At 38.7% G+C, this 27,709-nt stretch overlaps 2 protein-coding genes across 3 annotated transcripts in view; one reads left to right on the top strand and one right to left on the bottom strand.

Annotated features, from left to right (window-relative positions):
• LOC114247906 (uncharacterized) overlaps positions 1 to 27,709 on the bottom strand; it is a 294,552-nt gene that overhangs the window by 189,561 nt on the left and 77,282 nt on the right. The window lies entirely within an intron of this gene.
• The window catches only part of LOC114247871 (sodium-dependent neutral amino acid transporter B(0)AT3), a 41,457-nt gene continuing 18,425 nt past the window's right edge, over positions 4,678 to 27,709 (top strand). For both annotated transcript variants that reach the window (XM_089735985.1, XM_028180948.2), the window contains exons 1-10: positions 4,678 to 4,833; positions 17,003 to 17,628; positions 18,979 to 19,211; positions 20,242 to 20,472; positions 21,810 to 21,920; positions 22,440 to 22,681; positions 24,589 to 24,739; positions 25,542 to 25,743; positions 26,709 to 26,868; positions 27,259 to 27,421. In XM_089735985.1, coding sequence (XP_089592111.1) covers positions 17,367 to 17,628; positions 18,979 to 19,211; positions 20,242 to 20,472; positions 21,810 to 21,920; positions 22,440 to 22,681; positions 24,589 to 24,739; positions 25,542 to 25,743; positions 26,709 to 26,868; positions 27,259 to 27,421 — 1,755 coding nt within the window. In that variant the 5' untranslated portion in view covers positions 4,678 to 4,833; positions 17,003 to 17,366. The remainder of the gene's footprint in view (positions 4,834 to 17,002; positions 17,629 to 18,978; positions 19,212 to 20,241; positions 20,473 to 21,809; positions 21,921 to 22,439; positions 22,682 to 24,588; positions 24,740 to 25,541; positions 25,744 to 26,708; positions 26,869 to 27,258; positions 27,422 to 27,709) is intronic.

The following is a 27,709-nucleotide window of genomic DNA, read 5'->3' as shown; positions in this document are numbered from 1 at the left end:
AGTCGTCAACCACGACACGGCCATTCTTTCACTTGACGTTTGTGTATCGTTGATATTCCGAACTATTGACCCGGATGCGACATATATAATTATTATTATAATCTATTTTTTAATTACGGTTCAGTGTTAACACGATTTGTGCTATAGAGAAAAGAGAGAGAGTTAATCCTGAAAATAGATCTAAATTCTGAGATATCGGTGCCATATTAGATTTTTTTTATTGCCTTTGTAGGCAGACGAGCATACGGCCCACCTGATGGTGAGTGGTTACCGTCGCCCATGGACTTCAGCAATGCCAAGGGCAGAGCCAAGTCGCTGCCTACTGCTTAATACTGGAGGGGAGCTCATTCCATAGCCGGATGGTACGTGGCAAAAAAGACCTCTAGAAACGCACTGTGAACCGCAGTGGCTCCAGGTAGTATTTTGATAATTGAGCAATAATATTCATCAAACGACCTCATGTTATGCGTTGCCATTCGAATAATATTAGAGACGTTATTTGAATGAAATTGATAAGTCGACCTCATTTGAAATTTGTAGCGACATTTATATAAATAAATATATTGCTGTTAAATATGCAATAAAAAATAAAAACTTATTAAATTATTTTAAGAGAAAAGCTAAGTTTTCTTTTTTTGAAAGTATCTGTACCAGCTGGTGTCGCGTTAAAAACGAAAAAAAAAAGACGCACATTTTTCCGTGACGAAATATCTTCAATGACGCAAGCATGAGAATACACCTTATTGGAAGAGCGTATCGCCGGTGCACCATTTCCCAAAAACATCACTAAGCCTACAACAATCACTCCTATCGCGTTCATCTTAAAGTTAATATTTCTATAACTCGGGGCGTACAATTTTACAAATCTTCTTGCTGAACCTATTGTACGGGGTAAGCCGACGTTTCCCGAGCGCTTACGAACTTAGCCAAAATGGCGGAAGGTTTCCCGCGCATGCTCACCCCTATTCACGTCATCTGAAAATAGGGTGGTTCAAAACGAATGTATTTTATCGATACCATACTATTCAGCTGATCTTAAATGATATTAAATCGAACTTACTTTGTTTTGAATACGGTATCATTATAAAATGGGTGGTACGGCCATATCTCTCAAAGTTCAAAATCCCAAGAACAAGCGGATAGCGATGTTGATTTGCTAAAGACACTTAAAATTTTAGTTTATACCTCGTGACTTACCATGGCTTTAGCTAAGGCAGTTACAGTCTACCCTGCGCCTCTCATCTGCCTGCGTCCTGGTGGTAGGACCTCTTGTGAGTCCGCGCGGGTGGGTACCACCACCCTGTCTATTTCTGCCGTGAAGCAGTAATGCGTTTCGGTTTGAAGGGTGGGGCAGCCGTTGTAACTATACTTGAGACCTTAGAACTTGTATCTCAAGGTGAGTGGCGCATTTACGTTGTGGATGTCTATGGGCTCCAGTAACCACTTAACACCAGGTGGGCTGTGAGCTCGTCCACACATCTAAGCAATAAAATAAAAAAAAATTCACGAGACGATTAATAGCGCGTTAAGCTGTCACTGCCCAAAAAGAGGATACGAAATATTTCGATCATAATTTCAAATGATGTAACGTGCAGAAGCACCAGCATAGACGCAGCCCACTGAGTTTCTCGCCGGATCTTCTCAGTGGGTCGCGTTTCTGATCCGGTGGTAGATTCTGCAAAGCACTGCTCTTGGTAGGATCAGTGTTAACAACACCTCCGGTTTAGGTAGGATAAAAAATATATATATACCAGAGCTGCCATGCCAGAGATGAGTGATCCCGAATGATCTGTATTATTTGTAGCGGCATTACAGGCCGATCACATCAAATAGATATAAACTGGTGCGATTGTAATGTTGGCCAATTAATAATCAGTTCGCATCGACAAGAAGCAGTCGTCATTACCTGTGATATTTAATTAAAACTACTTTTTCGTTTGCCGACGAATGTCGTTCGTGACAAAATAAACTGCAGATTCGAAAAATCGGATATAACATCGTGGGGTAAAAGGTTAATTTTGAAGTCGTTGTGGATAAGACGTCCGGTGCATTCGTATATAGCGATGCACCGGTGTTCGAATCCCGCAGGCGGGTACCAATTTTTCTAATGAAATACGTACTTAACAAATGTGCACGATTGACTTCCACGGTGAAGGAATAACAACATGTAATAAAAATCAAACCCGCAAAATTATAATTTGCCTAATTACTGGTGGTAGGGCCTCTTGTGAGTCCGCACGGGTAGGTACCACACTGCCTATTTCCGGCGTAAAGCAGTAATGTGTTTCGGTTTGAAGGGTGGGGCAGCCGTTGTTACTATACTTGAGACCTTAGACCTTGTCAAGGTGGGTGGCGCATTTACGTCATAGATGTCTATGGGCTCCAGTAACCGCTTAACACCAGGTGGGCTGTAGGCTCGTTCACCCATCTAAACAATAAAAAAAAAATTGGTTTAAGCGACAACTTTACAGGAGAGCCATTCAAAGTTTAAAATTTGGAAAAATAAGTACCTCTATGTATTCAAATACAATACATTTGAATGGGGTAAACTTAATTAATGTTCAATTATAAACATCGCATACTAATACCAAACGAATACCAAATAAAACGGACCTTTAATTACAAAGATAAATAAGCCCCGACTCATGAATCGATCTTCACCATTATTGCTCCATGATAACGCGAGACCTCATACAGCACGAGAAACCGTTTTATCTCTACAGGAACTGCAATTAGGAACCATTCGTTACCCTCCGTATTTACCGGACCTTGCTCCAACAGACTACCATTTTTTTCGTGAATTGGACAATTTTCTACGTGATAAAAAGTTTTCTTCAAAGGAGGCAGTACCGAATGCTTTCACACAGTTTGTAGAATCTAGATCACCAGAGTTCAATCGGAAAGGCATAAATGTCCCTCCTATTAGGTGGCAGCAATGTATAGGTAATAATGGTAAATAAGTTAACATTATTTCTATAATTATTGTGTTCGTTCCTTTATTAATTTTAATTTTATATTAGTAGTTTACAATTTTAATTTTAATAATTTTGATTTGGTTTCATTTTTGTTTTTAGTTATTCTGATAAACTGTAATTTCAATTTTATTGTATTTTGATTTAGATGTTATGTAATTGTACGTGAAATTTTATGGGCTTAAGTTGCCTGCAATAAACGCATTTCATATATTTCATTTCATTCAAATATATTAAATGAAAAAAAAAAACGAATTCTAATTTTTTTGGTCAAAATCGGCAATTTCATACTTTATCCCCCAATATTATAAGTACTAAACTAAAATGATTGACGCAGTATCCGCGATGGACGTTGTCAATTAAAGCAGTGAAAATACGACAAGAGTGTTGAAATTTGTCCGTAAGCGTTTTAATTAATAAAAACTATATAATTTTTGTGCTAATGCTAAGAATAGCTTACCTACAGCTATATGCGAAGTGTACACGCTACAAGTATCGTTGATGCTGTAGACTATCTTTGTGGATTTGCCCCTCGTGCTCTCGCGTTGGAGTTGTTCTCTGGATATTTTTAAAGGACACACGAAAAAACTTTTGCTGTAATTACGGATTTTTTTTGTTTTATTACACACTTTTACACACACTTTTAAAATATTATCTTACTAGCTTTTGCCCCAGGACTTCGTCCGCGTGGAATAGTAGTTACTTTGGCATAACGCTAAATTTTACCCGCGACTTCATTTACGTAAAAAGTGAAAATATTTTTGAATAATAGAGAATCTTAAGGAGCTATTTAAGGTACCAAACGTATCACGCTTTTTAACCGACTTCAAAAGAGGAAGTTATCAATTCGACAATAATTTTTTATCTATGTATATTCACCGATTTCTCGATAATGCTTGAACCGATTCTGATAATTCTTTTTTCTTTTTTTTTGTTCGAAAGGGTAGACTTCCCGAATGGTCCTGTAATCATCAAGATTTGATGATGGGATCCTGGAGAAATCCAGAAAAAATTATAATCGTCAAAGCCTATCTTGAAGTGATTTGGGTGGTTCAATGTTGTAATGAATAACGTATTTGTTTGGATAGGGATTAAAATAATCTTTATTATATATAACAAACAAACAAAGTCTTTATAACATAAAACACCTTCACAAATAATGCTTTATTTTAGAATAAATTTGGTTAGCATAAAAAACGTTAGAGTGAGCCAACCTTTAAATATAGATATATGCTGTCATGGACTTTTTTAAGCTTTTAAAGGGGATCAATGTTGTCATTCATTATTTTAGCGTAACTTTAACCGTTTCCGCAGCGCACGCAGCGGAACCTCTCAAAAGGGAAAAATACCCCGATTTTGAAACATTCTTTATTGGTGCTCCGTAAAAGTTAATTCAAATTTGTATGCAGTTGAAACAGCGCCCCTAGCGCAAACGTAGGCAAACGTTCCAACTCCATACAAATTTGAATTAACTTTTACGCTATCGCGAAGGTTAAAAAACTCGCACTAAACAGACCAGACAGAAACTAATTATTGCAAATGTGCACTATGGAAAAACCTCAGATAACCCATCTAGGCGTCACATGAACTTAGTATCGAATAATAACAAATAAATTGTTAACTATCGGGCTTGCGACACAGATTCTTTGCTCTCGATTTAAAACTAAAAAGTTTTAGTGTTTTATCGATAAGTGTCGCAGCTCTATCCACTCGTGTGATGGTGCTGACTTGTAGTCTGGAAAGGGCCATCGTCGCGGACGACCGTGTGTCGCGACCTTAATAAGAAATCGGATGAAATTTCGGATTTATTTTGGCCTCATAAGAACACAGCGGCTTTAACGAAACAAATTAGAATAAAAATGTAAGTAATTTTTTTGAAGAATCGATGAATAAGTACACGTTGTGTTATAAAAACATATTGCGCGTTTTATCATTCAATAATGCAGAACTAATTCAATTTTATTATTTAATTACTTTAACATTTTGATTGATCACATATATACTATGTATATATTTAAAAACAAAAAAATACTTTTATAGTCGCACTAAAAACACCAGATTCGAATTTTATTTTGAATTTAAACATACCTAATTTAAAAAAAAAAAAGATTCTTTTTATAGTCTGTATTTTTCAATTACATGATATTCCCGCTTATTAGATTGTATTGTAAAACATCTGAGTTTTGTATGAGATATTGATATAATTTCGCCCAAGGGTATACAGTACCCAGCGAAGGTACATTATCGATTGTGCGCAGTGAGACGTCTGCAAGGTTTGCGCTGTTCAGTTGGTTAGGTCAGGTCCTTATCCCGCGTCATATGTCCATAGACACGTGGGAATGTTGTCGTAATGTCTTAATCAACTACATATTTTTTGTTTTATCCCAATTTCTATAGTTCTAATAAATAATAATTAAAAAAAACTAACAAAATAGGCTTTTATAGAATATCCAAAAAAAATTTAAAATAAATTTTAATAAATTTGAATTAAAAATAGTGTAAGAAAAAATGATTTTATTGTAAAAAAAGCGTGATGTATCAGTAGTTATAAATATTTTATGAACAGATATGAGTAGAAGGGTTATTTTGATAATATCCTGAAAAGCACCCCACGCTTTTTTACAATAAAATCATTTTTTCTTACACTATTTTTAATTCAAATTTATTAAAATTTATTTTCTGCTTTTTAGTTGGATTTTCTATAAAAGCGTATTTTTTTAGTTTTCTAAACTATTTTTCATTTTTTAGTTGAATTTCAATTATTTCAATATTTTTTTTATATTGCATTGTCATCGGTACCAAATTTCGAGTTAATCCGACGTTTTGAAGGGGGTCAAAATCATGTTCAAAGATTCCGTTACATACATACGTCTGAAGCTAATAAAAGCGGATTCAAAAGAATTCACGCCGTGACGTCCATCTGAGAAACAATTATAATACGCTTTTATTAGCTTAGTACGCACATATATGTGCTTGGTATGTGTGTATGTGCTATTTAGACCCCTGACGTGGAGAAGCATAGTGCATTAAGTGATCAAAACTTCAAGCTTGACACGACCTTCAGCATTGAAGACACCGACTAAGAAGATGTATGGATATCTGTATTTAAAGGATATTTTGAACGCAATTTTTACTGACTTCAAAACGTTTAATTATTTTGAAAACTTACACACGCGTCAAGGAATAATTACTAGTGGTCCCGCAGTACTCGAAATTCGACTATAATTAATTGAAATTATAAGTTTGAACATTATTATGGTTCTATTGTCAAAGACTATTTATTATACTTCTATAATCACAGATTTCGCCAAGTGTACACTATAGACAAATAATATTAAAGATAAACAATATTAGCCTATTCTTAATTTGACCACAGACTTTATGCTATAACAAAAGTTTGACATAAACAAAGAGTATATACATATATGTGTGTGTGTCAAATACATGGCAGTGTGTGATGTCTTTTTATTGATTTAATTTATTATGAATGCATAATTTAATAACAAATTAGCGTTCTGCACTCCTTCTCTATATTCTCTATAAGTGTGGGAAATTTCATGCTCCTCCGTCTGCGCAATTTTCGTAAAAAGGGATACAAAGTTTTTCCTTCACGTATTAATATATAGAGATACTATAATTACGCTCTACTCTCCGGATCAGACATTATCCTGCAATAAAGAAAAATGAACTTAATTGCTAGTTCGCTATGATATTTAATCGTGTTTAATTCGATTTTAAGCTAGCTGCATATTACCACATTTTTTTTAGTAAATTCACATTATTTTCCCTCGACTTTTAGGTTCAGACTTTGCTATTTCGGCCTCAGGAGAGCATGGTCCTTCGTTTCACACACACACAAATAAAATAGCAAACAAACAGACTAAAACGTGGAAGTATTTTTATTATAAAAGCTTATTATAAATGCTCTAAACAAAAGAATGAAATATTTAATACATACAAGAATATTTAATATTATACTCGTCTATATAAAAATCGGCGTGGGTATGTTTCTTGACGACTCCAAAACGGCTGAAACGATTTCGATGAAAAAAATTAACAAATCTTCAGATATTAGCCTAGTGAGTAATCTTGTGAAGTGTGGTAGCCATCACATAAAAGTCAAATCAAAGATCGCCCAACAAAGTGGACCGGATTGGTCTTAGAAGTACTGTATAAGAATAATCATTATTTCTCGTGTGTGACAAATTATGAATGAATGATTAAATACGCATCTAATACAATCACTTGCGGCTATCCAATAGCTATGAATATTAAATAAATAAAATATATTATTTACCAGGATACAACATAATAATTTGTTTGTTGATGTATTCAATAAAACTGCAAAAATAATCAAATCGAGAGGTGAACGGAATTTGCAATTAAAGGTCCGTTTTATTTGGTATTAGCAAAAACAATTTGATGTTTAATTTTATTTATTATTCGATCGTTTCGAACAGACATAGGTAAGGCCGAAGACTCCGCTGCATATAAAAGCTGTCTTATCTACAAACTACCCAAGAGCATTTCAAGAGCAGAGCAGCTGAATCTATCATCCGATGGAAACGCAATCCACGGAGAAAATCCGCGGTGAAACTCAGTGAGTTGGGTCTATGGGTTAGCTTGCACGTCGACCAAGAACGGTGACCGGTGCTTGGAGTGCTTTGAACACCGACAGTGGATCAGGAGAATCCGATAAGACATGCTTAGGGTGACGACTTTGTCCAATCGCCTGGGTCGGAGGTAGAGACGGCCACCGTCAAAGGATTATTATAGCAACATCATAACCGGTAGCTCTGGGCAGAGGATTCGTGGTCATCTGGTCTTGTTTATGGAAGAGGTAAATCTGAGAAAAAATGGATGAACTGCGAGAAATATGTGTAAGAGGGGAGTGAACGAAGAAATGGTATATGATAGAGAAGTATGGAAGGAGAAAACATGTTGCGCCGATCTCAGGTGACTGGGAGAAGCGCAGAAGAATGATGATGATGTGGAATACTTGTTTATTAAAACCTTAACAGCATGGGGATTCGTCCATTAGGTCTTTTATCATATTAGTAGACAAGTTTTTCGAAGAATTATTGTACAAACACAAGCAACCATTTTAAATATGTGATTCCTCTGAAAATATTCACAAAATAATGTACACTCATCTGATCTGCATAAAGATCTTACCAGCCTTATCGCTTAAAACGAAAATCTAATGAAAAATGAAAAATTATCTTGTTTTATATTCTCGTCACGTTAATATTTCAGATTATCATTCATAATGCGGAACGCGCAATACGGTTCATGACATTTCGAACAAAGCTTATGTTATGCTTGTTAGAATTGTTATGTGAGATTCGCGAGTCAAATCTCCTATTCATACTTGTGCGTGAGGCATGTGTATATTAATTAGTTCTAAAAATGACGACGCTTTACAAACGAAAATAGCGATTGTAGGAAGTGTTGTGGGCCCGCACGGGTAGGTACTGTTACGGGGTGGGTCCAGGAGCCAAGCCAAATCTGTTCTGCCGCGCTTAAGCAATATATCGTCTTTATATAGAGACAATGCATTCAAGAATGCCTTAGTCGGCATTATTATTTATATTACGTTATTATTGAGGGGCATATGTAACAGTACCACCACCTCAGTTATTTCTGCGAAGTAGTAATGCGTCTTGATGGGTGGGGCAGATATTGCACTGACGGTAGGCAGTGGTTTGGCTCTGCCCCTAACATTGTTAACTTCCATGAGCGACGGTGACCACCTGAGGTATGCCGTATGCTCGTATGTCTACAAAGGCAATAAATAAAATAAATAAATTTTAATAAATTTGAATTAAAAAGAGTGTAAGGAAAAAAATATTTTATTATAAAAAAAAGCGTAGGGTGCTTTTCAGGATATTATCAAAATAACTCTTCTACTCATATCTGTTCATAAAATATTTATAACTACTGATACCATGCACCCCACGCTTTTTTTTTACAATTAAATTGTTTTTTATTACACTATTTTTAATTCAAATTTATTAAAATTTATTTTCTATTTTTTAGTTGAATTTTATTTTATTTATTTATTTAATATATTTTGTATACACAGCTGTTAGAAAAAACACGACAATAAGGATACAGAGTACAAGGGAAGAAGAGTACAAGGGAATTTCAATTTTTCAATATTTTTTTTAATATTGTATTGTCATCGGTCCTTAATAAGTATACCAAATTTCGAGCTAATCCGACGTTTTGAACGGAGTCAAAATCATGTTCAAAGATTCCGTTACATACATATACGTCTGAAGCTAATAAAAGCGTATTAAAATGAGACTTAGAACTAATGTCTCAAGACGGTTGCGGCTTTTAGGTCGTTTAAGTCTATGGGATGATTCCTTTTTTTTATTGCTTAGATGGCTAAGCGATCGTACCTCGGATTAAGTGGATATAGGCAGGTATCACAACGTGAATACCGCCACCCACCTTGAGACATGAGGTCAATACCTCAATTGTATCGAAATTCGGAAACAATGTTATGCCTTGTTGTCACTACCGTGAAAATAATTCGGGAGCACGAATGAAGTATTTCATTGGAAAATTGGTACCTGCCTGCGGGATTCGAACACTGGACCAGTCGCATCGCTCGATACGAGTCACGCAGGCCTTCTTATCTCATAGTCCAAGACGACATCGAAAAACATAATCGTGAACGTGGCCACAAATAAAACTCAAAATAAGGCTAATCACATCCTTTAATTGGTCCTCCTAAATTTCAAAACAGCGGTCTACCAATCTGACATTTCGTCTTTTCGCATTAAAAGTGTACAATTTCCAAAAATATGTATTCGAAATTGAGTTAATATGCGGAATCATTTAGTATCACCAGTATCTTTCTCATAAATACTGTCAAAAGAGCGTAGTTTATAGTTTTTTTATTTATTTTTCCTATATTTTGACTAATATTAACAAAATTAATATATAATTTTATCTTACTTTAAAAGACAGATAATGTAACAAATGTAAAAGATAAAAATAAATGTTGCAAAGATGATAAATTTTAAAAATATCACATGGTTTAACCTTTAAAACACTCTCCTGTAAAATTTAGTAAGTTTTGAGATTATACAGTTTTAATGCGAGAAGACGATTTATGAACAATTCTGAATCCAGATTTTCATGTTTACGTCACTGAAATACTAGAATTGTGGCTACTGTCTATTCAACGGCCGTCTGGTGTAATGGTAAGTGACATGGTCACTACACAGGGGGGGTCGCGGGTTCGAATCCCGCCAAGGGAAGATATTTGTATGATAAATATAAATATTTTCTTTTCTAGGGTTATGGATGTCTATTAAATATATGTATGTGTATAATAAAAATCTTACATTTATATCCGTTATCTGGTAACACAAGTTCTTTACGAACTTATCACGGGACCAGTTAACGTGGCGTGATTGTTAGTAAATATTTATTTATTTATTTATTAAAAAACAATATAAAAAGAACAATAAAATGTTTAAAAATCAACCCGATAACATTAATATGTTTTAGTTTATATAACACTCCGACAACGTACACAGGTCACGCCTAGTCAATACTATGAATAATAACGTCGTGCGAACCAATTATTTGATGTTAGAAGTTGAATGTATCGATTAATGACCTAATAAAAAACTACGTCCCTTCTGATATAAAGAGCAAACTTTTAACTAGCATTAGAAAAAAAGATATCAACAGGATACAATTAAAGAATTTTCCATGTAGTCCTCGTGGCCTAAAGGATAAGACGTCCGATGCATTCGTATCTACTAGTCTGCACTAAAAGTATCGGGAATGGAATATTTCCACTGTTCCTGTCATATTAAAATCTTTTTAATTGAAAACTCCTTGGTTTTAAAAATCGAATACCATTTATTTATTTAAAAAAAGATTCTCGGTCTTGTCACGAGGTTTTGTCAAACTTGTTTAGTCGTTGAGAAAATGGAATTGACTCGAGAAAATTCAAGGGCGATGATTTATTATGACTTTCGAAGTGGTTTAACACAAAAACAGTGTATTGACCGGATGATTTCTGCATTTGGTGATGAAGCCCCATCCAAAACCACAATTTATCGCTGGTTTGCTGAGTTTCAACGTGGACGTGTCAAGCTCAGTGATGATCCCCGTCAAGGTCGTCCAAAAACTGCAGTCACCCAAGAAAACGTTGATGCTGTGCGTAAGCTGATTGAGGAAGATCGACATGTGACATACCGCGAAATTCAGGCAACTTTAGACATTGGCATGAGTCAAATACAAATAATCTTGCATGAACAATTAGGGGTAAAAAAGTTGTTTTCCCGATGGATACCGCATTCGCTCTGTGAAGAGCAAAAAGCGGCTCGCGTTACTTGGTGCGTCAGAACTCTCGAAAGATTCCACGCAGGATCCTCAAATGCTGTATACAACATTGTATCAGGTGACGAATCCTGGATGTACGTATACGAACCCGAAACAAAAAACCAGTCACGAGTTTGGGTGTTCGAAAATGAGTTAAAGCCAACAAAAATTGTTCGTTCACGGAGTGTTGCAAAAAAAATGGTGGCCACGTTTGTCTCCAAAACCGGCCATGTTACGACTATTCCTCTTGAGGGACAAAGAACGGTTAATGCAGAATGGTATGCTAGCATTTGTTTGCCACAGGTCGTTTCTGAACTCCGTAAAGAGAACTGCAACCGCCGCATCATCCTCCATCACGAGAATGCGAGTTCTCACACCGCGCACAGAACAAAAGAGTTTTTAGAGCAAGAAAACATAGAATTATTAGACCATCCGCCGTACAGCCCCGACCTAAGCCCTAATGATTTCTATACTTTCCCTAAAATAAAGATTAAATTGCGTGGACAGAGATTTTCATCACCTGAACAAGCTGTGGACGCCTACAAAACGGCCATTTTGGAGACCCCAACTTCCGAATGGAATGGTTGCTTCAATGATTGGTTCCATCGTATGGAAAAATGTGTCAAATTTCGCGGAGAATACTTCGAAAAGCAATAAATACATTTTTAAATAGTGATGTTGTGTCACTTCGTTAATTCCCGAAATTTTCACTCGTAGCGACGCACCGGTGTTCGAATCCCGCTGGCGGGTACCAATTTTCCTAATAAAATACGTACATAACAAATGTTCTCGATTGACATCCACGGTGAAGGAATAACATCGTGTAATAAAAATAAAAACCCGTAAAATTATAATTTGTTTAATTACTGTTGGTAGGACATCTTGTACGCACGGGTAGGTACCACCACCCTGCTTAATTGAGCCGTGAAGCAGTATTTCAGTTTGAAGGGTGCTTTTCAGGATATTATCAAAATAACCTTCTACTCATATCTGTTCATAAAATATTTATAACTATTGATACCATGCACCCCACGCTTTTTTTACAATAAAATCATTTTTTCTTACACTATTTTTAATTCAAATTTATTTTCTATTTTTAAGTCGGATTTTTTATAAAAGCGTATTTTGTTAGTATTTTTAAACTATTTTTTAATTGTTTTAATTATCAAAATACCAGTAAAGCGTACACGTGGTCCGGGGGTGGCGATACGCGAAGCCGAGGGGGCGTGCCACAATATCAATACCCCCGTTTCAGCCCGCCCTTGACATACTTGGGTATAAAACTGAAAAATAAGCATCTATAAGTAGATTAAATTGTTTATTTTAGGCTAAATGTAGAATAGCGTTTCTTGAAACTCGACAAATAACATTTTAGTCACCCGCGATCAGAATAGTATTCGTTATATAGAAATTAATTGAAAATAAATTAAATGAATGGACTGGCAAACTATCGGCAAGGACAGAGATCAGTGGAAAGGACTGGAGGAGGCCTTCACCCGAAGAGGCGTCTAATCTAATAACAAAAAAATTTGCTCTTACCAACATTTAGACAATAAGCATTAATAAATAACTAAACACTAACAAAAAAATACCACATTTGAAATGAAAGTTAAGGATAAGGAAATACAGGCTTTTTTATTTTTATTTTATTTATTTATATAGAAATTAATTGGATAATCCAGGAGAAAGTCATTAAACATAGGCCACGACACTCAGCATTGTGAATAATTATCGACAAAAGAACGATATTTTTTTTTTTTCCTACCTATGCTGATAGCCTTGAGAGGCTATTTCAGCTTACCCTAGCTTGTGTAGGTGAGCTCACGGGGCTCAAACCGGAGAATTGCTAACACCGCCCTAGCAAGAGTAGTGCTTCGCAGAATCTACCACCGGATCGGAAGCGCGACCCACTGAGAAGATCCGGCGAGAAACTCAGTGGGCTGTGTCTGTGGGTTAATTCGCTCGTCGAGCCCTTCGTCGCAAGCGACGGGTTCGGTGAGGACGACGACCGGTGCTTGTGGTACCTAAAAGCACCGTTAATGGATCAGGAGGATCCGTGATGACGTGCTTTGGGCGACGTCGACGGTTTACCAATCGGTCTACAGGATCGGGTATGTAGTTTCCGGCAGCCACGACAAGAGGGTTCTCATGTCGTGCCGTCTTCTCAAAGTGGCGCAGCGATGCTGACTGTAGATACTTACTGACGGGGTCGAGCTCCAGGTCATCGTGAAGGTCCACGTTCCTCTGGAACCATGGTGCTCCGACGGCTATCCTGCAGAATCGGGATTGTATAACCTGAAGGGGTTTCAAGTTGGTGCGGGCCGCGTGAACGAACACTACGCTTGCATACGTCATGACGGGGCGTATGCAAGTTTTGTAGAGGGTTACCTTGTTACGGAGGGACAGTTTGCTTCGTCTACAAAGCATTGGGTAGAGTCGTCCTAGTATAAACGCGGCGCGATCGCGTACCGTTTTTACGTGGGGACGGAATGTCATCCCTCTGTCGAGGGTGACGCCTAGGTATTTGACCTTCGAGGCCCACGGTATGGGCTGGTCTAAGAGAGTGCTGGGGCTAACGGCGGAGGTGTTTACGCGCCTATTGGGGAGTGGGGTGCTCGAAGTGGTAGAACGATATAATATCGAAATTGAAATATGAAAATGAAAATAGTAAAGGCGAGATAAAGTCGTAAAAGCACTTTCAAATGACGTCTTTGCCTCGCGAAAACCGAAGAAAGTATAATAGTTTAAGTGTATGTTAATAAATAAATAAATGTAGACATAAAATTGAGATCGTGGTGCATAAACTAAAAAACTATTCAATTAACTAAATATACTAAATAATACTATTCCATCTATACTAGACTAATATTATAAAGCTGAAGAGTTTGTTTGTTTGAACGCGCTAATCTCAGGAACTACTGGTCCGATTTGAAAAATTCTTTCAGTGTTAGATAGCTCATTTATTGAGGACGGCTATAGGCTACATAAAATCACGGTAAGATCAATACAAGTGGATCGCCAATACAAAATATTTCCAAATAGGGGTTTAAACAGTTCCTTAACATTCTATAATTCAAAAATAATTTCACTTTCTATGTAAATGAAGTGGGCGGTAAAATTTAGCATTAAGCCAAAGTAACTATTCCACGCGGACGGAGTCGCGGGCAAAAGCTAGTAAATAATTCAATAAAACTATGGAATAGCTGCTGCACTCTTATTGTTTTCTTCCAAAATCTTCTGTGTTGTTATAATTAAAAATTAACTGACATCTTTTTTACGCCAGCTCATTCAGTCGTCGCCATAGATAGTACAGATAATATATATTCTTTTATTTTAACATTCGTACGTGTATGTCAATGTAATAAAGCGTTAATAAAAAATGCATTAGTAAAAAAAAATACGAGGACATTTAAATAAATTTAAAACAAATTGATAAATTTGCACGTTTTGAAGAGTTATTGCTATCTATTTTAATAGATTTTATTTAGGTCGATGTGTTCTAAGATTCTAGTCAATTCAATGTAGTCAATTTTTATTTTAGAATTCGCTTGAGCGCTCTCTGTGGCGTACGTTTGGCAATTAAAGGCGGTAAGGTTTTATTGTTATTTTTTTTCTTATTCTTTTTACTGGTGGTAGGACCTCTTGTGAGTCCGCGCGGGTAGGTACCACCACCCCGCCTGTTTCTGCCGTGAAGCAGCAATGCGTTTCGGTTTGAAGGGTGGGGCAGCCGTTGTAAATATACTGAGACCTTAGAACTTATATCTCAAGGTGGGTGCCGCGTTTACGTTGTAGATGTCTACGGGCTCCAGTAACCACTTAACCGCAGGTGGGCTGTGAGCTCGTCCACCCATCTAAGCAATAAAAAAAACCATCTATTGTCCTTTAAAACAGTTGAAGGCAATGCGTATGGACACAAACGCGCTACTCACATAACGAGTAATGGTAGGCTCACACTTAAATTGCTTTCACGGTTCATTCTAGTTTGTTTATTGTCATTGTATTATTTACTACTTTGCAAATCAAATCGTATCGAAGGTTTCATTATGTTTAGGCTTCGCGAAAGCCGTGGAAAATCTATGCATATAAATAAAATTGGAGTGTCTGTTTATAATATTGAAATAACCGCTTTTTACTACATGCATATGAATATACGTTACGTACACCAAAATAACATTTTTTTTCAATTTTTGTCTGTCTGTTTGTTCCGACTAATCTCTGGATCGACTGGACCGATTTTGACGAGACTTTCACTGATAGGTAGCTGATGATATAAGGAGTAACTTAGGCTACTTTATTTAGACTAGCTTCGCCCCGCGGCGTCACCCGCGTTACGACAATAACCGCGGGTAACATCGCGGGACTCAGTTATCAATAATAAAATTTAATGTTTCCGAAGCGAATTGAGGGCGGGTCGCTGGTATTATATAGAGTTCTCATTAATATTGTAGTACCGTGGTTCTGTCCTTCGAACGAAATTAATGACTATTTTCCCAATTCGCGCGTAGTTAGAATAGCCCCATAGGTTGCCAACGATTAAATAAGGAAAAAAAACTATTTCGTGGACTTTTGGTGGGAACGCGAGGAGCGAAGTCGTGTGAATTATTTTATTTTGCCTACTGAGCATACGGCCCATCTGACGGTGAGTGGTTACCGTCACCCATGTACTTCAGCAATGCCAAGGGCAGAGCCAAGGTGCTGCCTACTGTTAAGTACTCTCCACAAGCCTCGTTTGAAGAAGGACATGTCATAGCGCTCGTTAAACACCGTGGACGGGAGATCATTCCTCAATAGATCTTCCAAAAAGTCCACTGAAAAAGACTCACTCAGTAAATAATCACCATTTTACTGAGACTATATTTCATTCTTTATCATCTCCTTTCATTCAATTTCATCTCAAATGATTGTTGTCTCAAATTAATCAACTTCATTTCATTTCGCTTCATAATGTTTTTGTTGAAACAGAACATAGCAAAGATTAGACTGTATTGTGTAATTTTTATTATTGCTTAATCAGTGGACGAGCTCACGGCCCACCTGGTGTTAAGTGGTTACCGTAGCGTATAGACGTCTACAACGTAAATGCCGCCACCCACATTGAGATATGAGTTCTAAGGTCTCACTTTTAACAGTACAACGACTGCCCCGCCCTTAAAACCAAAACGCATTACTGCTTCACGGCAGAAATAGGCAGGGCGGTGTTACCTACCCGTGCGGACTCACAAGACTTTCTACCACCAGTAATTACGTAAATTATAATTTTGCGGGTTTTATTTTTTATTACACGATGTTATTCGTTCACCATGGAAGTCAATCGTGAACATTTATTGCGTATGTATTTCATTAGAGAATGCGGGATTCATTAACCATTGCATCGCTTGATACGACTACACCGGCCGTCTTATCCTTTAGGCCACGACGATCATAGATTATACACTTAATATATTTGAGACGACGATTTAAATGATACCTTCGCTTTTCCAGTTAGTAAAATAGAACTTCTACTATTTCGCGCCAGAAATGACTAGAGACCCGGTTGTCTCTTACGAGTTTTTTTTCTTTCAAATTTCGCTCTGATATCCTAACCAGTATCGACCGAATAAAAAAAAAGTGAATTGTAGCTTCGGATTGCTATATAAGTGTATTCTTGTAGTTTTTAAACATTTTTTTGTTTGTTTCAGACGTACCGGTGTGACCAGGCCACTGACGTACAAATAAAATGAGCGCTTAAACGAGCATCGTGGAAAAAAACATTAAAAACATTACAATGTCCCTATAAACCGTTCTGCAACTAAATATTTATGTACAGAACAATCGACAACGTCTTCAGAGATTCATTGAAGCTACGACAGAAATTACTGAAGAGAATAAAAACGTATTTCAAAGAAATCGAATTCATTAAAAAAGACGCGATACGATATTACGAAGATTATAATGAAACAAAATAATAACGTATTATGAACATATTCATAGGTAACCAGTATCATTTAAAAAATTTAGTAAAACTAAAATAAGGTTGGTTACGCGAGATATATTGAGCACAAAATGGCGGCCAAAGCTGAGACAATAGGGCCGCGTAATGGCCACGAATTGGCGCCATTAACGACGCGGGCTGACGGCTCTGAACGACCCCACGGAGTTACCATCGTCCTCCAAGGTTCTAGAGGATCATTGCACCGCGACGGACCGGACGATGACAGGGCTGCCTGGTCCGGGAAACTACAGTTCTTTTTGTCGATTATTGGATACTCTGTGGGCTTGGGTAACATTTGGCGGTTTCCGTATCTGTGTCAACAAAATGGCGGAGGTAAGTTTGACGGCTGTCAAAGTGTTATTTTTTACGTAATCCTTATTCCCTGGCTGCGCGTGATAAAGTTTCGATTGCTTTTCGAGCCAAAAAAATAAATGTCATGTTGAAACATAATAAAAAATTCCGCAACCTGATTAAGATACTGTCAAAATGTTAATGACAACACAATACATAGATATGGCTTAAATAATTTATTACTGTTACCAATTCTAATATTACAACACTTTCTACCACCACACTCAGGAGAAAAATTGGAAGCTGTGTTATGCTTTGGCTTGAGGGGGATCTGAATTTTCATATACAATAAGTTACCGATAAAAATGAGCTTAAAATAAAAAAATAATAGACAGGTTGGGTCTCTTACTAGAAATATACCTTGCTTTTTTATTAAAAATTCTAAATAGTCTACAATCTTAGAGAACTAGCGTGTGAGCATGATTCGTATTATATATTTTTAAACGGGACAAACAATTTAGATTAGGTACCTACTTAACAAACAAAAAAAAGAATATCCAGAAATTCGTGAATTTTGGACAATGACATTTTAAAATAAAAGACAGATGTTTATTCTAGATCAGAATAAAGCAAAGGTATTCATTCACATTACTCATCACTTATTCAATTAAACAAAACGATTTATAAATGATAATGTTATTATGAAAAATGTATGAGAAAACAATTATAGTCTTCAATCAAATAAGCCGTTACGTCCACCCAATGCCAGTAAAAGCTTGCAGATATGATGTAACCACGTAGCACCCCGGTAGACGGTCTACGACATTCGTAGCTCCGTCCAATCGATGAAGCTACGCCCGCGCTCATCTATATTTAGATTTGAATGCTACGTTTCAAAATGTCAGTTAAAATTGTAAACTCGACCTAAGACTAATTCAAATTTATTAAAATTTATTTTCTATTTTTTAGTTGGATTTTCTATAAAAGCGTATTATGTTAGTTTTTTAAACTATTTTTTTTTTTTCATTCTTTAGTTAAATTTCAATTTTTTCTCCTTCCTTAATAAGTATTATATAGGTATATATATAGGTGTATATATATATATATAGGTATATATAGGTCCTTAATAAGTATACCAAATTTCGAGTTAGTCCGACGTTTCGAAGGGGGTCAAAATCATGTTCAAAGATTCCGTTACATACATACGTCTGAAGCTAATAAAAGCGGATTAATATTCAAGCTTTAACCTTCGATTTGAAAATTGGAATGGTATTTTAATGCAATTCCGTGTCGAAGCAATCATGGCTTCTGGGTTTTTAGGACCTCAATCCGTAGAGACCCTAGCTCGCGATTTTAATTTTCTGAACGCAATAGACAGCTAATTATTTTCAGGTGCCTTTCTGATTCCGTTCCTCATCATGTTGGTCCTGGAGGGTGTACCTCTGTTCCTGATAGAGATGGCCATAGGGCAGAAGATGCGTCTCGGAAGCCTCGGCGTTTGGAACACCATCCATCCCTGGCTGGGTGGTATCGGCATATCCAGCTGCATAGTGACCCTATTCGTCGCTCTGTACTACAACGTGATCATAACCTGGGTTTTCTTCTATCTATTTAACAGCATCCGGGTGAGCGAAAGCACTTTATTCTTCTAAAATACTAACGGCCCGCTCCGGTTCCGCTCGGGTCTTTAACAAAAATTTCAACGATATTTGAGGTTGTTTTATTTTTTTAAAATAAAAGAACACTTATTGCGGCATAACTATAATAGTTAGACATATGTTGTCGCAACATTTTTTGTAAATAATAATGTGTTCTACAAAGTCGGAGTACATTATTTTATTATATCATGAATAGTTTTCGTAGGGCACGGGATGTAAAGAATATTTTAGGTAATTTTTTTACACCTTGGGTTGGTTGGTTTTTACACCTTATTGGAGTTTTAGTAAGGATCCCTAATTTTTTTCAAAAATGATTATATCCTATGTCACTCGGTAATAGTGTAGCTTCCAAACAATGAAACAATTTTTCAAATCGGTTCAGTAGTTTCGGAGCCTATTCAATACAAACAAACAAACAAATCTTTCCTCTCTATAATATTAGTATAGATATAGATTAGTATAGGAATGTGTTTTAACGACCTTGTAAGATAACTGTTTTTTTATAACTAGACAACAAATCATGCCTCATCCGTCGGTAGGACCTCTTGTGAGTCCGCACGGCTAGGTACCACCGCCCTTCCTATTTCTACTGTGATATATATATATATATATACGTTTTAAATATATACATACTCTCTCTCTCTTCGATCGGTCCCTCACTGCTGAGGATCGTGACTCCGTCCGATTTTGGCAACCAACTGTCTCCATCGATCCCGCCCTGCAGCCCGGTGGAGTGCGTCGCTGATAGGTATCCCCAGTTCCTCCGTTATTTGGTGCGACCATCGTTTGGGACCTCTACCCCTAGGCCTTTTTCCCTCTATTTTACCGGTCACCACAAGGCGTTCCAAATTTATTATCTATATATACATACATTATAGATAATAAATGCCCATGCAAAGAGCAAACAAACTTGTTTATCACACGAATGTTTGATTTGGAAATCGAAATCTTGATCCTAGCTACTGTGCCACTAAGTCAGTGAATGTAATCCTTACAGCTGACAGCAGATCAGCTGCCCTGGTCGAGCTGTCCCCAGGACAACGGGACAGCTGAGGCCGAATGCAACAAAGCCTCAGCGACAGTTTACTTCTGGTACCGGGAGGCTCTGGACGCGGCGCCCAGCATCGAGGACCCGGGGGTGCCGCGCTGGTGGATCGTGCTCTACTTACTTCTCGCTTGGGTTATCGTGTTCTGCATAGTGATGAAGGGAATCCAGAGTAGCGGGAAGGTAATGTGCCTGCAACTTTTTTTTTACTGCTTAGATGGGTGGACAAGCTCACAGCCCACCTGGTGTAAAGTGGTTACTGGAGCCCATAAGCATTTACGACGTAAATGCGCCACCCACTTTGAGATATAAGTTCTAAGGTATCAAGTAAAGTTACAACGGCTGCCCCACCCTTCAAACCGAAAAGCATTACTGCTTCACGGCAGAAATAGGCAGGGTGGTGGTACCTACCCGGGCGGATTCACAAGAGGTCCTACCACCAGTAAAAAACTTTCCACACACCTCTTAAATGCTTTACTTTTTTTATGATTGAGAGTTTACTGGTGGCTCTGAGACCTTTCCTGTTTCACAAGGACAGGTGGGCGAGCAAGGGCTCAGCCAGAAGGGGCGGGATTTGCTAGCCGAGCGCCTCCAAGGGAGACCTAACAACTCAATAATAGCTGCTTCGCGAATGAATCTACTACCGGATCAGAATCGCGACCCACTGAGCAGATCCGGCGAGAAACTCAACGGGCTGATGCTTAGGTTAGGTTGCACGTCGGACTATTTGCCGAATTCAACGAGTACGGTTACCGGGGGTCTCTACTCTCAGTGTTAGAGCGGAAGGCGTCTAATGCAAGGGTTATTGGATCTGATAGATCCGTAAGGACTTGAATACTTTACTGCCGATTTGTCTATAGCTCAGACTACTAAATTTTTTTTTTTTTTTTTTTTAAATACTATATGACTATGTCGAATTTCAAAGAAATGCAGGTTTGATTTCGAATCTGAGGTCTGACGTCACACGGTCTGGCCTATCAGCAGCTCCGCTTAATCAGACCTCAAAGAATAACTTAATTTGTGAATAGTTTCAAAATAAGACGCTTATGCCGTCAAGATATTCGAATTCTTCTAGAAATATTATTTTATTGCCCTTGTGGCAGATCAGCTTTTGGGTCACCTGATGGTAAGTGATTCTGACACTAATATTATTTTATTGCCCTTGTGGCAGATGAGCATTAGGCCCATCTGATAGTGCGTGGTTACCGTCCCCCATTGACTCAGCAATGCCACAGTCGAACCACTGCCTTCAGCTGAGTAGTCCCCGTAAGCCTAAGAAGAAAGATATGTCATAGTGCTCGAGAAACAGCTTAGAGGAGGAGGGGAAATCATTCCAGAGCTGGATAGGACGTCGCAGAAAATATGTCTGGAAAGGCATTGTGGATAATCGCAGTGGTTCTAGGTGATTCTGGTTATCAGAATAATGACCAGCAGTCATACCTCCTACGTAACCATCGCACCACCATCATTGAATGCTTAGGATTAAACAAAAAGTATTTTGCATAACTCATCGTTTCCAGGTGGTGTACTTCACGTCTCTGTTTCCGTACGTGGTCCTGACCATCTTCTTCATCAGAGGCATCACGTTGCCTGGCTCCTCGGACGGGATCCTTCATATGTACAAGCCGAAGGTGAGGACTTCGGGGCAAAACTGGGCCGTCACAGTTTGCGCTTGTTCTCGACAACCAAATCCGTAGACCACCACCGGCTTAGAGATATCCGATCGATGTTCCGAAGAGATGGTATAATCGATGTCATATCAAAATAAAATATGCAATTTTTCTTTTCTTTTTTTGTTTTATTGCTTAGATGGGTGGACGATCTCACAGCCCACCTGGTGTTTAGGGGTAACTGGAGCCCATAGACATCTACAACGTGAATGCGCCACCCACCTTAAGATGTAAGTTCTAAGGTCTCAAGTATAGTTACAAGGGTTGCCCCACCCTTCAAACCGAAACACATTACTACTTCACGGCAGAAATAGGCAGGGTGGTGGTACCTACCCGCGCGGACTGACAAGCGGTCCTACCACCAGTTGAAACACCGCCCCTAGCGGCAAACGTTCCGACTCTATACAAACTTGAGTTAACTTTTACGCTATCGAGAACGTTAAAAAACTCGCACTAAGCACACTGAACTTTGTTTTTCAGCTGGAAAAACTTCTGGATCCAACCGTCTGGTTGGATGCGGCCACTCAAGTGTTCTATTCCTTCGGTCTGGCTTTCGGTTCGCTGATCGCGTTCGGCTCGTACAACCCTCCCAACAACAACTGCGTGAGGGACGTGCTCCTCGTGTCCGTCTGCAACGCTCTCACCGCCATCTACGCCTCCGTGGTCATCTTCAGCATCCTCGGCTTCAAGGCGTACACCATGGTCGAAACCTGCATTACGAAGTGAGTACCATAGAATGAAGCTAAGAATTAAATTTGGCCCAAACGATAAGACCCCGAGTACATTCAGAAGAAGCGAAGCGACTGCACCAGTGTTCGAATCCCGCAGACAAGGACCAATTTTTCTAATGATATACGTACTTAGCAAATATTCACGATTGACTTCCAAGGTGAAGGTATAACATCGTGTTATAAAAATCAAATAGGCAAAATTATAATTTGCATAATTACTGGTGGTAGGACCTCTTGTGAGTCCGCGCGAGTAGGTACCACCGCCCTGTCTACTTCTGCCGTGAAGCAATAATGCGTTTCGGTTTGAAGGGTGGAGCAGTTGTTGTACTGTTGTACTGAGACCTTAGAACTCATATCTCAAGGTGGGTGGCGGCATTTACGTTGTAGATGTCTATGCGCTCCGGTACTCAACACCACGTAGGTCATGTACTCGTCCACCCTACTAAAGAATGAAACTAAGTCATTCTCTAGCAGACTAAATAAAAGAAATGAGTAAGTTTGTTTAGTTTGCTTTCGTAAGCCATTAATCCGATTTTAATGAAACTGGCTGGTGCTTTTGAGAAATTGGTTTTTTTCATTGAATTAGCCTTCTTCAAACGAGGCTTGCAGAGAGTAGAGTACGCGTCACTTAAAAAGAACGCTGGCGGTCAAGCTGCGCAGTAGGCTATTTATCGATGTATTTGGTGGAATGAGGTGCGGCGCGGGGCGGGCGGGTCACCTGCCGCATGCTTGCCGGTGTGCTATTGGTTCGTCAGTCGACCTTTGCTTTCCGCGCTGGGTTCACGTTACGTTCGTTCTCAAAATACTATCGCGCACATAAGTTTTAATTACAAAATGGTTTTACATAGAAAAGTGAGAAAAATGATTTATGACGTATATTGTTTTATATAGAAAGAGGCTGATAATAATGCAGTTGATAATTTGAAATAATGCATGAAACGGATCGCAGTGGCAACAAAATCATCTGAGTCTAATTTAATTTTTAGGGTTCCGTACCTCAATAGGAAAAAAACGGAACCCTTTGATCACTTTGTTGTCCGTCCGTTCGTCCGTCTGTCTGTCTGTCTGTTCGTATTTAGATTAAACATTAAACGCAGAAATTAAACATGTTTTTAATTTTATTTCATAAAAATCTATCTAATATATTATTTTTAATGTACATACCTACCATGTACGATCTTCTCACCGTACAATTTTATTATAGTTAAGGAATGCCGACCACCAACAGTACCAGAACGTCATGCTTACTCGCGATGCGATCCGCTTTTTGCCGCGTGACAACAAATAATGTAATATGAAATTTAATTACAGTCAAGAGAGGGCATCACTAACTATCGTACAATTCACACCAAGAGAAATTATAATTTTTATAACTTTACCTAAACTTTAACTTTCATAAACTACTTTAACTTCAAACTTATGATATCTTTCTACGCTCTCCTGTAACATGTAACTACATACAGCTACAAGAGTACAGAACTACTAAACTGTACATACCTATAACCAATATACGAAGTCGCGAGCGAAAGATTACTTCAAAAATAAAACAAAAGTACTTAGTATTTTCGTGCGCGAGTATATCCATGCGCAAACACACCCCCTCCACTTTCTTGCAGCGTTCTTTTTACGTGACGCGCGCTCTACTCAATGGTACGCAGCGGCTTGGCTGTGCCCCTGGTGTTCCTGACGTCCATGAGCGGCAGTAACCACTCACCATCAGATGGGCTGTATGCTCGGCTGCCTACACGGGCCATAAAAAAAAAAAAAATACGCAATAGCGAAGCGTTACCGGGTTTAATTGGTTCTTCGTAATCTTTAGACAGATATTCTCTATTTCTATCTCAATCTCTATCTCTATCTCCCTCTCTATCTCTATAATCTCTATTTCATCGTTTTAGGGAAATTAAAGTGCTGGCTCTCAACCACATCGGCGGGTTCACGCTCAACTCCACTCAAGATTACTACCGCGAGGAGTATCCGAAGCTGAACGAGACCCTCGTGGCTGCCTTCAACTTGACCGGCTGCACCATGAGCAGGCAACTAGATGAGGTGATTCCCGAATTTTTCGTGTTCAAACGTGCAACACACAATCCTACTAATCCTGCTAATATTGTAAACGCGAAAGTTTGTAAGAATTGATGGATAAATGTTTCTTACTCTTTCACGTAATAGTACTGGATGGATTTGGATCAAACTTTATAATAATGTAGCTTACACATCAGAATAATACGTAGGCTATATAATTTATAAGGATATTGTGTGAATTACCGAAAATATAAAGATAAATCTCAAGTAAGTTGGAAAAAAATCTGCCATCTTATTTTCATAATCTATAGAATAGGTCGGGGAAAAAGTTTCTTCGCATTTTTTAAGAAAATTCACAACATTTTTTAATATAGTTTATTTACATTTAAGTAAAGTATGTAGGTACCATTTTGTTTGATAACTTTTTGCCATCTTGTAGGTAGGAACATGATCCCATTGCTATAGAAATTTTTGGGGCTTCTAATCAAAATACCGCGACAATTAGTTTTGGCAGTCCTCTCGTGATGTTAACCTGACACTGCCTAAGAATTCTGAAGAGACCGAAACAGGTAGAAATCTAAAGGTGCTAGGTCAGGACTATACGGCGGATGCATTAATACCCTCCCAGCCAAGCTTTCTTAATTTTTGCTGAGTGGCTAAAGATGTGTGAGGTCTAGCGTTATCATGATGAAAAACCACACCTCTTCTGTTGATTAATTCTGGCCGTTTTCTCTCAACTTCTTGCTTTAATCTCATCAGTTGTTCGCAGTAGAGTTCAGAATCGATGGTCCTACCTGGTGGTAACAGCTATAAATCTTTATTACAGGCTGCCGAAGGTACAGGGCTGGCCTTCATAGTGTTCACGCAGGCGATTCTGAAGCTGACTCCAGCTCCTTTCTGGTCCATAATCTTCTTTCTGATGCTGCTGTCCCTGGGTCTGGGCAGCCAGATTGGTATCATGGAAGGGATGCTGTGCACCATTTTCGATATTGATTTCTTCAAACGACTCAGCAAGCCAGTTATAACCGGTGAGGATATTTCGCTTTTTTTATTTTTTATTGCCCGAATAGACAGACGAGCAGCATACGGCCCACCTGATGGTGAGTGGTTACCAGAATGCCAGGGGCAGAGCCAAGCCGCTGCCTACCGCTTTACCGAACAAAGTGTTAGTATTGACACGTAGATATCAAAGTTGAGATCCCGCAGGTAGGCAACAATTGTTCGAACATCTTCAGTCTCCGAATCTCAAATGACCCTTGAGACGCGGGAATTTTGATTTGAATTTCGTTTTATTCTAAATAGACGTAAGCGCCAATTGACGTGTACGAGTGACTTTCACAGTGAAGGTATAATAAAAAATAAAAATACCCTCAAAATTTGAAAATCTGTTCAATTACCGGTGACAGACATTGTCCGGCCTATTTCTGTCGCAGAACAGTAATACGTTCCTGTGTGGAGGGCAGGGTAACCGTTGTCCACTTGTGACTGGACCTCGTGTCTAAAGGTGACGGAATTGAGGTTCAGATATCTGTAAGCTCTGGTAACCGCTAAACATCGAGTAAGTCATAAGCTCGTTCATGTAATCATACATCCACATACGGGTAACGTCATAGCGGAAAGCCTTCTTGAAGGTCATGACCCTCAGATTTGATGAACGTACCCAAAATTCTCAGCATCCTGAATCGAAAGAAAGTTAATGCTTCAAATCTGTGGCGTATATTTTTTCATTGCTTAGATGAGCGGACGTGCTCACAGCCCACATGGTGTTAAGTGGTTAATGGAACCCATAGACATCTACAACGTAAATGCGCCACCCACCTTGAGATATAAGCTCTAAGGTCTCAGTATATTTACAACGGCTGCACCACCCTTCAAACCGAAACGCATTACTGCTTCACGGCAGAAATAGACGGGGTGGTGGTACCTACCCGTGCGACTCACAAGAGGTCCTACCACCAGTAAATAGTTATGAATCATGTAAAATTATGTTCAGGAATTGTCTGCTCGTTCTGTTTCCTCGTCGGTCTGATCTTCACGACCGGAGCCGGGGAGTACTGGCTGAAGATGTTTGATTCGTTCGCCGGCACCATAGGCCTGGTGGTCGTCGCTCTGCTGGAGATGGTCTCCGTGATCTACATATACGGACACGAGAGGTATTGTCCCCTTCCTTATAGTATTCCTTGTAGTTTTCACGAGACATAGACGTAATTAACCCGTTGAACGCCATACTGCCCACCAGTGGGCCTAGCGTACTATTATATATACCATTCAGGCCAAGCCGAAATCAGGGAATCAGTAACTTTATCGACTTGAGATTTTCATTCTAAAATTTATGAAAAGCGATAATTTTCACGGAAGATTAAGAGCTCATGCCTCTAGGTAGACGGCCATGAGTCCATCTAAGCAATAAGTAAAATTTATTGTCTTGAGGGCAGATTAATGTACCATATCTGAGTTCACTATGGACCATGGACGTCAGCAAGTTCCACAGTCAAGCCACTGCCTAACAACGACACTTTTCAATCCTCATCTGTCATGCGTAGGTTCAGCAACGACATATACGAGATGACCGGGTACCGGCCCGGGCTGTACTGGCAGGTGACTTGGCGCTACGTGGGGCCCTTCATAGTCACCTGCATCCTGTTCTCGTCACTGGTCTTCATGCTGATCAACCCGCCGACGTACGGCGCCTGGGACGCTAACGAGGTGAGAACTGCTTTTTATCATCATTCATCACTATCCTGCCCTTCTCCCAGTCACCTGGGGTCGGCGCAACATGTTTTCTGCTTCCATACTCCTCTATCATATACATTTTCTTCGCTCACTCCCCTCTTACCCATATCGTCTTTCACGCAGACTTCCTCTAGCATATTCATTCCGTATTCTACCCATTCTCGTTACTCCACACATCCATCGCAACATTCCCATCTCTGCTGCATGCAATCGCCTTTTATCCTGAGGTGGGAACTGCTTTTATGAAAATTAAATCTAGGA

Source organism: Bombyx mandarina, chromosome 20 (genome assembly GCF_030267445.1).
Source record: "Bombyx mandarina strain Sakado chromosome 20, ASM3026744v2".
In the NCBI taxonomy this organism is placed as follows: Eukaryota; Metazoa; Arthropoda; class Insecta; order Lepidoptera; family Bombycidae; genus Bombyx; species Bombyx mandarina.
This window is presented reverse-complemented; position numbering and strand designations above follow the sequence as displayed.